Below are 17,538 nucleotides of genomic sequence, written 5' to 3'. Positions count from 1 at the left end.
TACCTAAAGTTAACAACCTTAGGCAAGTTATTTAGGACAAGCATGACAGATCTCCATCATTTGTCTCTGGGAGGAAACTATACTGTTCATACAATCTTCTGGCCCAGAACTAGAATGCATGGTTTCAAACTACACAGATTAATTTACATAGGCACGGGTGTTTGGAGCCAGACTAACGGTAACCTTACCCAGTAGGGGACTGTACAAACTGGTCTCCTTGGAAAAGTTGGGAAAGATATGGGGAAGATAATACTTCTTGAAGTTTCCAAACAGAAAAGCAAAGCCCTTTTCGTGATTTTCCTTGCATTTCCATTCCAGACTCTTGGCCTGCAACACACAACACAAAGCACTTGTATTCATGAAGCAGACATGCGACTCATTTTCGGATTTCGTTGAGGAACCAAACAGCCGCTCTGTTGCGACACGTCTGCGGCACAAACATGGCGGGCCGTCACAAACCGCAGCCCGAAGGAGCGGGCAGCCCCACCGCAGAGCCAGGCTCGGTCAGCTTGCTTAAGCTCGTGTCAGCGTGCACATGCGAGCGGCGCCATGCGGACAGGGCTCGCGGCAGGGGCTCACCGGGGATGCATCACCGCAAGGCACATTAGTCGTGTTAGTCGAAAGTCATGAGTACCTGGTTTACCATGTATTTCAAAAGTGCTTCTAAGAAATAGCCTGTGAGGTCTTCCTGGCCTTTGTCCCCGGACTGAGGAGGAACTAGAGGGCTGATTTCCTCTGGGGTGACTTGTGCTGCGGGGAAAAGAGAGAACACATTCACATCACAAAGAGGCAAACAATGACAGTTACATCACACACTTCCACAAACCCAGACCAGGAACTATGAAACAATGAAACAGATGCTTACAATAAACAAGACATTTCCTTATTTTATTAACACAGCGGAATACAAACATACGAGTCACACATCCTGTTCTGTTAGAAAGCCTTCCCAAGTACGTCTTCAAGTGAAGAACTGTGCTTAAATCTCCCCCAAAAACATACAATTCACCGCACAAACATCACTGGTAATGTGCATGCAATCAGAGAAACAACATCGAACTCAGTGAAGGTGCTTAGCTGGAAAAAACTATTACAAACCAATTCAATGCAAGTTATAGTGGTTTAGCCATTCAACTAAAAACTGGGCCTGTGTTTTTTGTTCTCCAACGGCATCAATCTAGGTTCTTCTGAAACAGTTCCATTCATGATAAAGACAAAGCAGGCTGAACGGGGGGGGGTTGGAGACGAGGGGTTGGGACACTGACTCTCCTGGAGGCTGAGTGGAGGGTTGACCAGGTTGTCCAAGGTGCGGGGGCCGTATTCCGACTGGGGGGCGGGGAACCCGGGGATCAGGCAGGCGAAGATCCAAAGCTGCTCACGAAGACAGTTGGTCTGCAAGGCCTGCATCCACAGGAGGAAGAGGCGCACGCCTTCCCGCCGAATCTGCGAGGAGCGCGTCCAGCAAAGCTTTTACACCCGCCCTTACAGTGCCTCTACCGTATATACCGTGTCTTTACCAGACAAAGACAGTGCCTCCAACACACATTTACATAAGCAATACTTTCATAACGAATTCACCAAAGACATTTAGCAAAGTACCAGCAAGATTAGCAAACATTACATCAACAATTGTGAACAACTCAGCTGAGAGACAGTAAAATGACTTTAAATAAATAAAATGTAATTGTGAAAGACCAGGTGATGACACACCTTTAAGGAGTTTCCAGTGTGGAGCAGCTTCTTCAGGATTAGCCCTGTGTGATGACAGAGGGGAAAGGCTGTTATGCAAGCAAAGATGGAGGACACTCAGAGGGGATGGGAGTGGAACGTATCCACACGTGTCAGAGTTCTCGGTCAGACCCGGGTAAAGCTCATCCCCAGGTCCTTGGCATTCTCTTTATCACTCTCGGTGGTCTTTGTATCCTACCGCAACGGAACTCAGTGCAGCGGAAAAGGAGAGACCACCTTGGACTGAAGCAGTGGGCCACAGGCCCCCCCTACACATCTCCTGAAACCATTAAAGATTCACTGACCGATATATGAATTCTAATTGGCCCAAAATGATCACATGCTTTTAGAGCCCTATAGCGATGTGTAAGCTCTCTGGGAAAACCCACATCTCCTGTGAGACGTGATGCTCACACTCTACCACTGCAAATGCCACAGCGACTTGGACGGACATGTTCAACATAATGCAGATAAACACACGTACCAAAGCAAATAATACAACTGTAGCGTCAGTAGAAGTGAAGTGTCAAAACAACAGGTGATTACAAATACCTTCCTATCCCCCCCACCTCCAATACACAAGAACTACTTGAATAAGAACTGAACAGGCCCTGTTTAATGGCATCAGCTATTTGTGATAAAATATTGTGACTGCAGCATAAATAATTTCAGTGCTAATAAATAAGTTACAAAGTAAATAACTGAATAAGACAAATCAGAAGCTCATAAACACATTTTTAAGAGATAGTTACCAATGCTGTGGAACTGCCATCTCCCCTGTATTCTCTCGGGCAGAAGCTGTAATATTTTCTGCAAATGAAAGTAAAGCATTACTTTTTGCACAATGAGGATGGTTGCGTTTCATTATATTCACTGAGGGATGCAGGTACATTTATCTTCTTATCATTTTTTTTTTTACTATGGAACAAAATGTGATATAATACAGAGAACATGGTAATTGGCCACAGTGAGACGCAATTACTTTAAAAAAAAAAAAAGTGACCATGAAGAACAAAATGTGCAGGGACTTCCTGTGTTCTGTATACTGCACGGGTGAACAAGGAAGCACAGTACTGTACATCAGTTAAGGGAAAACAGGGTAAAAACAACATGCAGCCATCTATGACCAACTATGAACAAGACCAGAGAATTCTGGGAGAGCTGAGGCACTCCTTTCCCATTTCCTGGTTTGTGGGTGAAACACAAACAGATGAGATCATGTCAGTAAGGTCAATGATTCATAGGCTTTTCACACCTTGAAAACATTTCAAAACAACTACGCATTTATTCTAGTGATGGTGAAGACAGAACTGCACCCTAAAACTAACCTTTTTTTTTGGTAAATTGTTCTTTTCACTGGTAATATCCTCATATGTCTATATTCCACATGCATATTAAAACATCCCAATCCTCTAGATATCTCCCATCCCGGAAAAATTTGCTAGAAAGATGCATTTTGCATCTCTGGGGCAACCACGTGCACTAAATGAGAAGAGATGCACAGTAGAGCAGATGTGTGGCAAGAAAGATATTTATACAACTATCACTTTTTAGAATATGACTTTCCAGCACATAGAGGGATCAATAAAACACAATACCACCAAATTAGGGATGAGTAGTTTCCAATTACAAATATTGAATGCACAGCGCCATACTGAGAATGTTCTATGTAATAAAGTAAGACCGGGCTCTGCTGATTGGCTCGACAGGTAAATGTCCTACAAACACACCAAGGCCTGCTGGGAGGGGCTAGCAGTAAAATCTGTGGCTGTTTTCTGCAGCCCAAACGCTGCCGTGTTGCCATGCCCCCCCTCCTCTCCCCTCCATCAGAGCAGGAGTCATCCTTTATCTTCTGCCTCTATAAATACCACACGGGGCTGCTTCACCTTCTCTGCCGAGGCCGGGATCGGGAGCCCGACCCCGGGGATCTAAATGCAGGCTCCGGCAGGGCGCGGGGGAACATCAAACGGCATTGGAGGCATATTCCGGCTGCCTCCCGCCCCGCCGTATTAACACGTCGCTCAGCCGGGGCGCAGACACGGGGCTCTCGGGAGGGAGGGTGGGAGCGGGGAGCGCCGCGCGGCTAACGCTAGCCTCTGCTGGAGAGGCAGGTCTGCGGTTGCACCCAGAGATTTTTTTTAAAAAGGCTGAGACGTTGGCTGTTCTTACCTCAAATATAAAAAGAATGGAGTCCAGCTCTTCCCTTTGGGATTTGTGACCTGGAACAAAGTGGAGAGGCGGAACATTAAAAACAACTTTGCCGTCTCAGTGAAAAAAAGAAAGAAAAAGAGATGTTCTAGTGTGCTCAATAAATGCTTTTTGCCGACCTCCATCTGTGAAACCAATGTAGCAATAGCTTATCTTTCATCATTAGCATGTATTATTCAAATGCATGCAGAAACTACACAGAAGAGAAAGGCTTTAAAATGGTGTGGTATTGACTGGGCTTGTGGATTAACAGCACAAGTCTAAAGGGACCAGTTCATCTGAGAAACATGTAGAGAACAACGAACCACAGACGGAGCAAGTGATTTCACAGTGTTCAACTGCCAAATAGTAGAATGAAATAAAGGACAAGCATCTATGTAAAAAGTTATCAAACATCATCTCTTTGCACATTCTCCAAAGATTATCATCATGCCTTAAAATGTACAGTTAATGCAGTTGGCCATGGACATTTTGATTACAGTTTTTCACCGTGAAATCTGCAGTGCCTGCACATCCCGAGCATGCCACATCATAACATGAAAGGAATCACACATCACGCACATAAATACAGATCTCTCAGCTAAATGGATTATACTGTGCAGATAACTGTAGAGAATAACTGCCTGCATGACACACCACTTAAAACATCTGTACAGAAGGTCACGGTGAAGACTGGATACAGTAGCTTTGTCTCACTATCCGGGAGACATTACATGGGAATCACAAACATTGGAAATAGTTTGAGTAAGGAGTGGTAACCTGAATAACAAGCTGTTTCTAAACACATGGGGCAAAAGGAGACATGTCAGGTAAACGGCAAACACGTTTTAATATTTAATGTTTCAGCATCTATGACTTAAGTCATTGCGCTATACACGATCTACAGGGCAATTAATCTTTAATAGGGATGTTCTCTCACAGAAGACACTGATGATGCATTTCCCATTTCTTCATACCAAAACCACAACATCTGCTTTTCACAATTACATCAGCCCCTCCAAAAGTTTTCCCATGCATGACCCCAGTTCACACAACCACCCCCCCCACCCCCCCCACATCCCCCAAAACCCTCAGCATGGAGCAGCTGCAAAATAATGACTCTTAATTTTAAACATGCACAGGCTGGTAATGCTGACTATTTCTAGCCAGTAAAAATACACAGCACCACATGAGATACAAAGCTATTTTAATCTGGGAAAATCTACGTAAATATTATTCTTTCCATACATTTCTAATGGTGTTGTTGTTGTTGTTGTTAAACCTGAGGATTTGAGACACCCCATTTTGAAATGCATTCCAAACTTAAAACTGCCCAATGAATTATCAAATATGTACACACACCCCACATCTCAATACCAACGGAATATAGATTAAAAAGGAGAATTAAATAAAGAGGCAGCCACAACCTACTGCCCTCAAACTGCAAAGCTCTAAATTTTCTGTTAAGAATTTTTTTACATAAAAATTGCAGTTTGACCATTTTCACAGTAGTTTATTATTCATCTGCTGGTAGCCAAGATAACAAGAGTGAGAGAACAACCCACAACAGACTGCGTTTTGAGCCATCAAAGTGGAATGTTTCAAAAAGGAGGTGGCACCAAGGGTAGAAATGAAGAGTTTTCATCGTTTCTTAACACTGTTCACAAACAAAAGGTTTTTTGAGCATACCAGTGCAATAAACCCCCCTTGAACAGCAAGGAACAAACCATACCTTTCTGTTTCAGGCTGACTTCGATTGTGACAAAATTTTCAAAGAACACATAATAGATATGGGAGTAGTTCTGGTCGAAGAAATGCTTCAGGTCAACAGACTCGGCATTCTCTGTAAGGGAGAAAGCAGAGACAAACACTCAATGTTCAACTTCTTTAACACATGCTATTCAAGCACATAAATGGCAGAGACTTACACTGGGGGCCGCTTGGTTCTGGAAAACATGAAAACTCGCACAAAGTTGTTTTTCTTTCAAAGATTAAAGCTGAAAGGCTTGCATGTGAAAAGACACTTTTTTTCAGAGCACAAGTGAAGACCATGACTTGCCAACAAATTTGTGTTTCCATAAGGTCACTTATTATAGCCAATTTTGTGATTTACAGGGTGATGGTATGCGCATACATTTACATTAAGGCTACCCTGTAACCCCTTTAGGCTACACTGCTACCTACATGTGCAACTTAAAGGCAACAAATCACACCCAACCCAGTGTGAAATTTTATGCTCATGTTCCACTCCAAGACTGAACAAGTAAGTTCAGTGAGAGTGTCAAAATTAAGCACGTAATGAAGAGTGACAGAAGAGAATGGTTTAGCCCAGCATTGTCCCCAAAGAACCTCCCAGCTGGCATGGTTACACTTGCTATTCCAGACACAACAATGGTGAGGGTGAACAAAAGAGACGTGACAGAAGTGCAGGCCACTGTAAGACACTGGAACCACTGCTCCTTCCTCCCTCTCAGTCAATAACAGGTCACTGCAAGAGTAGGGGCCAACCACGCAACAACTGGAGCTGTTTGGCAGACGCAAGTTGGCCATTGGGGAGCGGTTTTAACAGGCGGGCGATGCAGGGAGAGCCTTTAACACACAGAGCGGTGCGGAGGCCGAGCTGCTACGCTAGCACTTTTCCCACTGATGGGCCTGTCATGTTTAATCGGGCCCCTGACTCCCCCGCAGAGCTTCTGAGGGCCGGACCGCCGGCGTTTTACCACTCTGAGGGCCCCTCTCGGCCGCTGCAGCGCATCTCGCCGCGGTGACGGGACAAACACAGCCGAACTCCCTCATGCAACCTGCCGACAGACGCCGTGTAAAGCGCTCGCGTTGCGTTCTGCCCGCATGGCCTCTCCTGCTTTCGGCCGGTCTTGTGAGTCTAAGGTGACCTTGCCTTACTTCTCGTCTTGTTTACACAGAACCTGTGGAAAGATGCAAATCTAAAGAGAGGCCTGATGTTCAGTATGAAAAGCCAGAGTACACTGAAATGCACAAGGCAATTTCAAATCCGTTTCTGCAAGACAGTAGTCCCACAGTGAATCTGTCAATATGAAGTACTTTGAACTATTCAGTTCATTCTCATCAAAATCATGACAGAAGAATATTCATGCAGGGCAAGTTTTAGTCTTCAGATGCTATCAGGAAAATACCCTTAACTGCAAGTTCAGCTAGCAGCATTATAGCAGACCACACCCATCCACCATCCAAATGAGTCCATTCTGCATTTAACACCCAACGCTACCTTCGGAAAATCATTTAGATTACAGAAACACATTTAATACATTTTGTCAGAACTCCAGGAGGAAATAATGGCTAAAGGAAGGACCTGTTGATTGCAATACTCATTCCGGTTCAAAAGTAACCCTTTCCCAGTATAGCACACAAGGACATGGCACTATCAGATGGTATGTGACAGTCCACTGAAAACATACAAAAGTTATGCTTCCTCCTTAAGTTGTTTATAAAACCCTCACAGAAAAGTATACTGGGGCTGTTTGTGTTCTTTTCCATGCAAAGGAACACTGCTTTTCAAGCAGGGCTCGGTTTCAAGTTCTTTTAAGAGCAGATCTTCCTGTCACACAGAGCATAGAGAATGGCCTTCGCAACACAGCAGACTGTTAAACAGAAAACTCTAAGAGACAAACGGTCTAGGCTAAACACTGCCTAAAATATCATACAGTGATGCACCCAGAGTACCACTGTGTCACACTCCATTTTGAACCAATGTCAGTAACTCACTGATTGTATACCTGAGTCTCGATTCTTCATTTGGATGAAGCACAGCTGCTCAACTGGTTTTGCATTTTTCAGGTTTATTATACAGCCATCAAAATCTGGATGTCAACTCAATTTAAATACATTAGTAAATCATTTTTTATCAGTAACCTAACTAATCTGCAAACATTATAATGAAAAACAGAATCTGTTAGACTAATGGATGCACATCTGCTTTCAGTGCATCTCAGATATTCAGAATAAGTTATATTTTAAAGCATTATCAGATTACCTATCATTAGCATTTAAGGGGGTACTTATTATTTTAATTTGTGTAAGTTTCTTACTGTGAACCACAGAACAGCCAAGTCAAATAATAATTCGTTGTCCTATTTCAGGGAAATTAATTTTGTTGCAATTCCCATACAAAAATAAATTTAAAAATCTGTACACACAAAATATATAAAATATAAAACAAACACATCAACACAACATTGCTAATTTCATTCTCATTTTAAAACCTCTTGGCTGCTGGACTGCTCTTGGCTGCCCCACATCCCCTTGTGTGTATTTTGTGCTCCAGGAGTCTGTCACTCCCCCATCTACTCATATTGCACACTTTGGCGTGCAGTGGGTGGCCACCGTTGCCAAAGATTAAGCACATCTTCCTGCACATTAGATTTCGGTATAGATCAGACACTGTAACTTGAGCCGTGCCCATTATCTGACTCGCAGTCCAAACAACTAATTTGTTTGTGTCTTGTTTTTGCATATTACCCAAAACAGCAAATGAGGCAGAAGTAACATCAGAGCCTTCACGACGCCCCAGAAACCCAGCACCCCAGCTGCCGCTTTGGCCGCGCAGCAATGCTTTTCCACAAACTTGGTGATTAGCATCACAGTTCAGGGTCCCCTATGGACGCAGTGAACAAGGCACACCCATTAGTTTCACTGAGTGAATTTCCTCTCTTCTGCCCTCAGTAGTCTCAATTATCTCAAAAAGCAATATGCACCAGAGCAGGAAGCAGGAGGCAGAAAGGGAAATGCACCTCTTCTCACAGTGTTTTAAGCAACTGCATATTAAGGAGTCTAATGTATGCCATCAACACGTCCTCTCATTAGGCTACATGCTTCTTACCATATTAAAGATCTCTAATTACAGGTTTATGTCACTCCATCTATAAAATATGTTGGAGAGCCTGTGGATTGTTTTTAATTTGACTCCATCCACTGTGTTGTGGAGCTTTAATAATGCCCATCACTGTCTTTGAGTCACGCAAGGAGCCTCTCTCTTCCCTCAACAATCACAAAGGGACTATGGGAACAGGATGTCTGGCAACTGCGTTGAACACAATACAGGAAACAGGTTCATTTGACGGGGCAGCAATTTTACAGCACCAATTACTGTAGCCATGTTTCACTGGCCAAGCAAAACACTAATACTGTATCCCCAGACCAAGAGAAATATCCAATCGACCAGACAATCGTAGAAATACGTTGTGATAAAAGTTAAAGCAAAACGTTCAAATTGGGCTTAAGGGTTTCAACTGTGCATTCTAGCCCGTTGGGTATTCGACTGCAATTCTTCTATTGGACCTTCCTGACAGACCCCACAGGAAATAGCTGCTTGCTGCTGCAGCTCACATACACAGCAACACAAACTGCCAAGCCCATGTTCAAGCAGAACAACAAAACAGGAGCACAAACAAAACCGCAGCCACACTTAAAAACGATGTATGCAGAGTATGCTCAGTTAAGTTCAATGTATGCACTTGTAAACGGTTTAGGGTTAACATAAGAACACGGAGACGGTAAATTTAATCTGACACTGTCATAATTCTGAATTCGAAAGTAGTACATCACTGGTGTGACCGCGGGTGACAAAATAAATTCGGAAATGAATTACCCCAAAAATGAAAGATTTTCTTTATTTTCAAGGAACAACAAAATATCGTGCACATGCCGATGGGCACAATTCTTCTCCGGCACCAACGTACCCACCGAACTACGGTGGCATTAGCTAAACCAAGATAACCGAGTTCCTGTTCACGGGACAGAAATCTGGTTAGCAAAAACGCTACAACTCGCTAGCAAGCTAGATAAAGTTAGTGCTGAGTTAATGAAGTCGAATATCCAACAACCTGCCCACTACTACCACTAGCGAGCAAGCCTAAATTGTTCAGGCACGCACATTGTATGTATCAATACGCATTACAAAGGCAACACGCACCATCTCAACACTGAGGTGACGTTAAGAGCAGATAACACAAACAACAAATCTGAACTGACTACCCTAAAACTATACCGCAAAAGCGTATGCTACTTCAACATTGCTGCAGTTCCACCAGAGCAATTCGCTCCGCCACGCTCGGTCAGAGAATGCAGATGGATAACGAAGTGCTATTGCTACCTAGCTAGCCAGCCAACGTTAGCTGATTAGCTAGGTAATATATATAGAGATAGCAAGCTATAGCATTCTGGGACTTACCTATAACGATTCGCAGATGCTTCAGGCGGGTGAATACATCTTTTTTTGGATCCAACACTTTCTGTGTTGATTTTTTGACGTCCCCATGAGGCTTTTTTGAAAACATTCCGAAAGCGAGAAGGAATTCAGAGGAGGGCGCAAACCCTTGCCTTGTTAGCTAGCTAATCTTCAATATGAATTATAGCTAGCTAGCTAACTAGCTAGCTCGCTACAGGTCAGGATCCGTTAACATTAGAAGTGGTAAGAATTCACAAGCCTCTGTATATAATAAAATGAAAATAAATAAATAAAACGCGCGGAGAGGTGTGCATTTTGCAGAAAATCACATCTGAAACGTAGCTATCTGCCCAGGACGGCACTCAACACACCTCTCCCAAAAACAGAATAAATCTCAAAACATGGCGGATTCGGAAGAAGAAAAACAAGTTAATGGAAATCAGAGCAATTCAACGCAGCAAGTAGCACAAATCTTTCGTGAGCGAAATGCCAACATTAGCTAGCAAAGTAACGATACTAAATGTCTTATAAAAATTGGTAAAATACTAAAATGCATAGATTAAAGCTAATTACAATACGTAGACATCATGCTAACTAGTACTAAGTATTTATCGACTGCTGGCAAGCTATAATGAAGTGATTCAATTGTTATTTATGGGATGTCAAGTTACACTGTTTAATGACCCAGGGTTCCAGTTATGGTTGTTGTATCTCCTAGCACATTTTTCAAATGATAGTTATGATTAAGACCGAATAGCATTAGCCTAGTTATATGGGATTGGATAAGCACTGGAAGTGAACAACTACTTACAGGGATCATTATTTACTATCATAAGTATTACATAACTTATTTTTTAAGAGTAGACTTGTGTTTTATTTATCTTGGATATTTAACTGAGGAGTTCAGCTGTGATATTGCTGGCAAGAAATTAGCGTGGATAGTTAATTTGGCTAGTAAACTCCAGTTTACTTCCCTCAGAAATCGATTACCAAGGTCTTGTAAAATGTATTCTCTGTTGGTAAACGAAAAGGCCCTGAACCGAAATGCATCTCTAGTTATGGAAATGTAGTTCAACCGCTCCCTATGACGACTGTTTTAGATTACAGCATTTAAACACAAAAACTACAATACCCATATAAATCCAGTCAAAGCAAATTCCCCGCCAGTCAACCATTCTCTGACTATTCTATTCTATGGTTTTTGGTGGGTGCGAAAAGATCTATTTTTTTAGAGTATCAGACAATACAATCAAAGAGTACACTTGAAGCAGAATAGTAGCTAGTTAGTTGCCTTTCCAGCAAGTAGGTGAAGCCAAATGCTAACCGTTCTGTTTTTGTCGTGATACTCAAACTAGGATACTGGATAGCTAGCTATATTACTAGCAAGCTAGTTGACTAGCCAGCACAAACTACTTTTCCTTTTTTAGGTTCATATAAATAGCTAACATTCGCGTTCAAGTGGTCAGCTACCCAATAACGTTAATTAGCTAGTTAATTTATCTGGTCTGGCTGAATACGGACACAGGGCAATGCCGGTTCACTCTCGTGAAAAGAAAGAAAGTAACCATGAGGATATGGAGGTTGATTATCCGGAGCAAGAGGGAAGCAGCTCCGACGAGGAGGACACTGAAAGCTCGTCCGTTTCTGAAGATGGAGACAGTTCAGGTAACTTGACGCTATCAAGAGTTCTTTAAATTACTTTTGAATTTGGCATAACAGGAAAAAGCACATTGGCCAGTGTATCACACAGTGAACTGCGACTGAATTTCGCTAGCTGGGGTTCAGTTGGTGGCATGGGCGGATAATATGGTGACTGAAACAGTAGCTTGCTGCTAACATTGGATAGCTTGCGATGTCAGTATTCATGGTAACCATAGTTATCTTAAATAGCTAATCTACAAGACCAGTCCGTTTTTCATGGAAAATTTAGTTAGATGTGAGAAGGGGACATGCAATTAATTTGACATGCATTATTCGCATGCTAGCTAACGTTATAGGAAGCTCAATGCTTGACAGACTATAACACCTTATTTAGCAACGCTTATATTTTGCAATGTTTTGTAGTAGTTAAGAGTATTTTAAGTACAATGGGGTGTTCCTTGCGAAATATAGAACTCGCTGAGCAGTTGACACTGTCAGTTGTCAAAAACTTGCCTCCATTCCTCAATTGTGATGGGCAATAATGCTACCACATCAGCGGTATATTTGGGGGATTTCATGCGCAGTTCCGCATGTTAGCCTTCTTTTTTAAATGGAGGTTATCTTCTGTGGGAAGTGGTGCAGAAACGTGATGTTGAATGTTCTTACTCCCGTAGAGATGGACGATGAGGACTGCGAGAAGAGACGAATGGAATGCTTAGAGGAAATGACCAAACTAGAGAAACAGTTCACAGATCTCAAAGACCAGTGAGATATTGCTTTATTCATTTTCTTGTTTGTTGTGTTTATTTAAGTAGTTGTACTTGTTCAGTGATATTTTTGACAAATACTTTTGGGCGGTTAGTTTGGGTTTCTGCAAAAGGATGCTGTTAATTGTAAATCTTATTACATATGTAGTAACACTATTGCAAGTTAGGCTTAAGTGGTTTTGTTTTTGGCAGGCTCTATAAGGAAAGGCTAAGTCAGGTGGATGCTAAGCTGCAGGAGGTAATAGCAGGGAAGGCACCAGAGTACCTGGAGCCCTTAGCCAACCTGCAGGAGAACATGCAGATCAGAACCAAAGTTGCCGGTAAGTCGTACTCTTAAGAATGCTGTAAATGTCACTTTTGTACACCTAAGCTTCATTCCACGCAAAGAAGGAAGACTACCACTCATTTAAACTCATTTAAATGTGTTCTTGATGCATTCTTGATGTTTATCTTCGAAAGAGCTAGCCTAATGAGTTCATCCAATGTTACTTTCAGGGATCTATCGAGAGCTGTGCTTGGAGTCTGTAAAGAACAAATGTGACTGTGAGATCCAAGCTGCATTCCAGCACTGGGAGGTGAGCGTGACCACAGGCAGACCAGCTTCAGTCCCCTTATATCCTTTAACATGCGGCTGCTTTTCTGTAACGCACTTATTTTATCGTCATCAGGTTGTTCAGTTGCTGCATTACATTAGCCTCTTTCATGCATTTATTAATTAATTTACGGATTTTTGTTGCTAGAGCGAGAAGCTGCTCCTGTTCGACACGGTGCAGAGCGAGCTCGAGGAGAAGATACGGCGTCTGGAGGAAGACCGCCACAGCATAGACATCACGTCAGGTAACGCCGCGCAGATGCGGCCTGGGGTGTAGCGCAGTGTCATTACATGACCTCATACCTTAGAGCCAGGGCTACCAGCTTGTCTCTGTCACATGACCTGAAGGGATTTAAACTTGTATTGTCCTCCAGGGGTGCATGTAGGCACTTGAATGACACATTCAAATGACTAATTATGTGATTGAATGGCTAATTCGGACATCTGTAAAAAGTGTGTTGATCTAACAAGGGCAGAATGAAAGGAAGGAAAGGGAACACGTGCACACACTAGGAAAAGCATGTCTTTGAGCAAACAAGTGCAACAGTATCCGCCTTAAGGTTTAGGAGACAACCTTAAGCAGTAGCTGTATGTGTCTGATTTAACAGACTCGCTCATGAGTGCAGATGTTGCACTGGAAAACTGGTTCATTTTAAATTGCGTGCATTTTTAACAACATTTTTTTTTTTTTCAGCTGTGGAAGGTATCTGATTTATTTTTGTCACAACCATTTTAAGCCACAGACCACAAAAACACATAAAAGTCTGCTGACTGTTAAGTTTGCTGTTATGAACATTAACAATCTTTTCTTTGTCTAATACTCTGTGTTATTTGTTACTTTAGAGTTGTGGAATGATGAGCTGCAATCCAGGAAGAATAAGAAGAAAGATCCCTTCAGCCCAGACAAAAAGAAGAAGCCAGTTGTTGTATCAGATATCCTTTCTAACATCTAACATTCTGAGTTTGGTCTGTATTGTATGGGATATCTTGGCTGCTTGTGTGTGTTGCCTCCCCCGTGGTTGTTGCAGGTAGTGCATTTTGTTGAAATAAGTTAAATGCTGTTAGAACTTTTTTTCTAGCTTCGTCCTTAACCTGCATACGGCCATATATAGTTTACATGTTGCAAGACTTGGATATACTTGAAGACTGGACGGCAATTAGAAAGGTATTTTTTCTTTAAACTTTCTAAAAATATGAGAGCACTTTGAACTGCATTCAATTGTATGAATTGTGCTATATAAATAAACTTGACTTGACTTGAGAGAAATTTGTGTTGGCCTTTTCACATTAAAATTCATGTCTTGCAGGCGATGGCAACCTTGGGACAACACAGAGTAAAGACGGATGGTAATGTCATAGTGTCCTCCCTATTCTCACCAATACAGAAGTCTTAACTTGTTTATGTTTCTTTCTAAAAAATAATAAAATGCAAAGATTGCATGCATGACTTGTGGTTCTTTAAAGTGATATTTTAATGAAGCTTTTTTAAACAGAATGATGTGACCAAAGCGACCATTACGGTGTTCAGGTTTTAAGATCCTTTAAGAGTAAAGGCTGCCATAATATAGATCTTGCTACATCTGTGACCATGAGCCTTTTTAGCTTTGAGTAATTTTGCCATGAAAACATTGCAGTCTCCACCAAGAGTGACAAGCATCAGCACAGCGCACGGTCAGAAGAGGGGCGTCTGTTCTATGACGGCGAGTGGTACTCCCGGGGACAGACCATTTGCATCGACAGAAAAGACGAATATCCAACAAGGTGAATCTTTGCTATCAAGCATGTGATGATGAATTGTATTGCTACATTTCTCCTTCATGCCTTTATTCTTTATTGTGGGTGGCAGTGTAGTAATCGTGGGTGGGGAACTGGGCTTGTAACCCAAAGGTTGCAGGCTGCAGGTAGGACTCTGCTGTTGTACCCTTGAGCGAGGTTCTTAATCTAAATTGCTTCAGTATGCATCCAGCTGTGAAATAGATACTATGTTAAAATGCTAAAAAGTTGTGTAAGTCATTCTGGATTAATGTGATATAATGTAATTCAACCCAGGGAATGTTGGTGGTGCCTAATCATCCGTCTCTGCCTCTTTTCCACAGTGCCATAATAACCACCATCAACCACGATGAAGTTTGGTTCAAACGCCTCGACGGCAGCAAATCCAAACTGTACATTTCTCAGCTCCAGAAAGGCAAATACACCATAAAACACCCCTAATGCTAGCCTTCCCCCCCCCCCCCCTCGATCCATTCAACACAGGTTGAAACTTGTGGCAGTTGCATACCTTACTCTTAATGGGTGTTTAAAGCGGATGGTTGTTCCTCCCCAGGGTTTAATTTTGCAAACTGTTCCACTGCATGGGTTTAAGTTCTCAGCTCTCGTAGCATGTGTGCGTGCTGGTGCATTAGTGTGTGCTTGTTTGTTTGTTGTGGGTCAGGAATCCTCAGGCTCTCCACAGGAGAAGATGGAGTTCATTTTCCTCTGCCTAGAGGTCATTTTGGAGGGAAGGATGGAATATTTTTTTGACACTTTAAAAGCCAAAATTTTCTTATGTCTTTTGCTTGTAATTTGCTGCATGAGACAATTATGGACCAAGTCTTAAAAGCCTTATAGAGATCTTTTACCTGTATTTCATACCACAGGAAGTGCGTGCCAAACTTGATTTCCATCGTAGTCCTGCAATGGCTGTGTAAAAAGAGCTGTCTTCCTCCATTGTAGGTGCCTGGGGTAAAAGGTTGATTTTACCTCATGTCAAGTATTGACACTATCAGCATATTCTGTTTTTTTTCAATGCAGTATTTATCTGTTCGTCACTGCCGTCTGTCATTGCAAACAGCTGTGATTGTCCTGCTTCAGTCTGTGAATGTGTATATGTTTTATCCATGGTAAGAGCAGTCTGTTCTTCAGTATGTGAGGGCTTTCTACTTTGCAATGATACTGTACAAGCAATGTAAGTAGTCCTGTGGATTAATCATTTAGCTTTTATCCAGAAGTTTTGTACAGGTCATTATTAAATGGTTATAGTGGGGTGGGGGTGTTATGTTTAGGTTTTCTTTCTGAATATTTTTTGCTACATTCACTCCTGTTTTATTCAGTCAGTCTTTTTGGTGGTGGTGGGGGGGGTGCTTTTTTTTGGATTGCACCTGTCCCAAGAAGACTCAGGACAAATGTACTTATCGTTGCCTTGATATTCAGCATTGTTCTCTTCATAAGAGATGGACCATTTAAAACAGCACCACGTGTTCAGAGAGGCTTAGACGGCACAAGAGGCCTCCTAATCATGAGCTGAGGAAAGCCTGGGCCAGAGATTGGCAGAAGAGCGGGAACATCAGAGCTTCAGTGGTTTGATTAACCTCCAGTGCTTGGGCACCAACACAAGAGCTGCTAGAGCTACAAGACAAATCATCTCCGGTACCGCTACCATTGAGATTTCAATACAGGCCTACTGGGAGGTTGTCTTTGACTGAATATATTTTTGTCATTGGCGTGGTTATTCTGAAATGTGCCGTTTGTGTACAGTGTGTTCAGCTATAGGTTTTGGAGCTGAGGTTGTACAGTATCACCACATAAGGAGTTGTATGTTCACATGGCTATATCTTTTACGTAGTATTGTTTTGACTGGTTATTGTGCAAGATCATATTAAAATGGTCAGCTACATGGCTGAAAATATGAATTGTATGTGTGCAAATCTAACATTAGTCCTTCTGATTGAATCAGGATAATTTGTAAAATGGGAGAGGTTGGTTTATTTGGGGTGGTAACATTAATGTCGGTATTTCTTGAAAAGAAAATGGAAAATGTTTTTGCTTCTAAATGTATAGCTGTGAAAATGCAGTCTATAACAAATCTGATACATGCAAGGATAAAGGGATTATTTGGTAAATAATGTTCTGTATTTTGGAGTTTAGAAATACTTCAATATAGTTGACCCATGTACAGAATTTTTCTTTTGCATAGTTTATTAGTCACAAAAAATCAGTATGTAACTGATATTTTCACAAACTGCGCAGCAAATCTGGAATATAAACTATTGTGTAATCTGTAAACCATGTTACTTTATCGAAGCATTTGTTTTATTCATGTAAACAACATTAATATGATGCATGCACAATAAAATATGTTTATGAATTTAATGGGTGCATTGAGCTTCACTTTGTCAGCAATTTCTGTGAAATTGCAAGGATTGTCATCTATAAATATATATTTCACTTTGTGTTTCAAATTGTTTGGTTTTCATAGTTTTGATCATTGTATCTGTTGGACTGATGCAATTGTAAACTGGATTTTGTGTGGCATGTTGGTTTATAGATACACAAAATTGATAAATTTTTCTGTTGGTAAAGAAATCATAGATGCTACCCAGCAAACCAAGTTGAAGGGTGGAGCTATGTGAAGGGTTTTACACTTTTACCGCACGGACTAC

General features: G+C 41.8%; 2 protein-coding genes across 7 annotated transcripts in view; one reads left to right on the top strand and one right to left on the bottom strand.

The window, feature by feature from the left end:
- The window catches only part of ralgapa1 (Ral GTPase activating protein catalytic subunit alpha 1), a 61,298-nt gene extending 50,789 nt beyond the window's left edge, over positions 1-10,509 (bottom strand). For 3 of the 6 annotated variants that reach the window (XR_004762051.1, XM_035389047.1, XM_035389063.1), the window contains exons 1-8: positions 10,121-10,509; positions 5,648-5,758; positions 3,898-3,947; positions 2,481-2,538; positions 1,711-1,754; positions 1,266-1,443; positions 635-750; positions 189-327 (exon numbers count right to left, since the gene is read on the bottom strand). Coding sequence is in view for 5 of the 6 variants with exons in the window: in XM_035389047.1 (XP_035244938.1) it covers positions 189-327; positions 635-750; positions 1,266-1,443; positions 1,711-1,754; positions 2,481-2,538; positions 3,898-3,947; positions 5,648-5,758; positions 10,121-10,226 (802 nt within the window). In the remaining variant the exon portion in view is untranslated. The remainder of the gene's footprint in view (positions 1-188; positions 328-634; positions 751-1,265; positions 1,444-1,710; positions 1,755-2,480; positions 2,539-3,897; positions 3,948-5,647; positions 5,759-10,120) is intronic. The other 3 variants (XM_035389078.1, XM_035389087.1, XM_035389055.1) reach the window with 2 other exon arrangements.
- Positions 10,510-10,924: 415 nt separating this feature from the next.
- On the top strand, positions 10,925-17,248 carry brms1la (BRMS1 like transcriptional repressor a). The gene is made up of 10 exons (XM_035389102.1): positions 10,925-11,782; positions 12,433-12,523; positions 12,718-12,845; positions 13,021-13,100; positions 13,266-13,362; positions 13,961-14,050; positions 14,218-14,282; positions 14,425-14,464; positions 14,752-14,878; positions 15,214-17,248. Exons 1-10 carry the CDS (start codon positions 11,647-11,649, stop codon positions 15,329-15,331), a joined length of 972 nt encoding a protein of 323 aa, XP_035244993.1. The 5' UTR covers positions 10,925-11,646; the 3' UTR covers positions 15,332-17,248.
- The last annotated feature ends 290 nt before the right edge of the window (positions 17,249-17,538 follow it).

This window comes from Anguilla anguilla, chromosome 1 (genome assembly GCF_013347855.1).
Source record: "Anguilla anguilla isolate fAngAng1 chromosome 1, fAngAng1.pri, whole genome shotgun sequence".
Lineage (NCBI taxonomy): Eukaryota > Metazoa > Chordata > Actinopteri > Anguilliformes > Anguillidae > Anguilla > Anguilla anguilla.
Note: the sequence above shows the minus strand (reverse complement) of the source record. Positions and strands in the feature narration are given on the sequence as shown.

Excerpts from the sequence above, each read along its gene's own strand:
- brms1la (XM_035389102.1), top strand. The coding sequence starts at position 11,647 with ATGCCGGTTCACTCTCGTGAAAAGAAAGAAAGTAACCATGAGGATATG. Across the intron at positions 12,846-13,020 it reads GATCAGAACCAAAGTTGCCG|GGATCTATCGAGAGCTGTGC; the intron begins GTAAGTCGTACT and ends TGTTACTTTCAG. Across the intron at positions 13,363-13,960 it reads CAGCATAGACATCACGTCAG|AGTTGTGGAATGATGAGCTG; the intron begins GTAACGCCGCGC and ends TTGTTACTTTAG.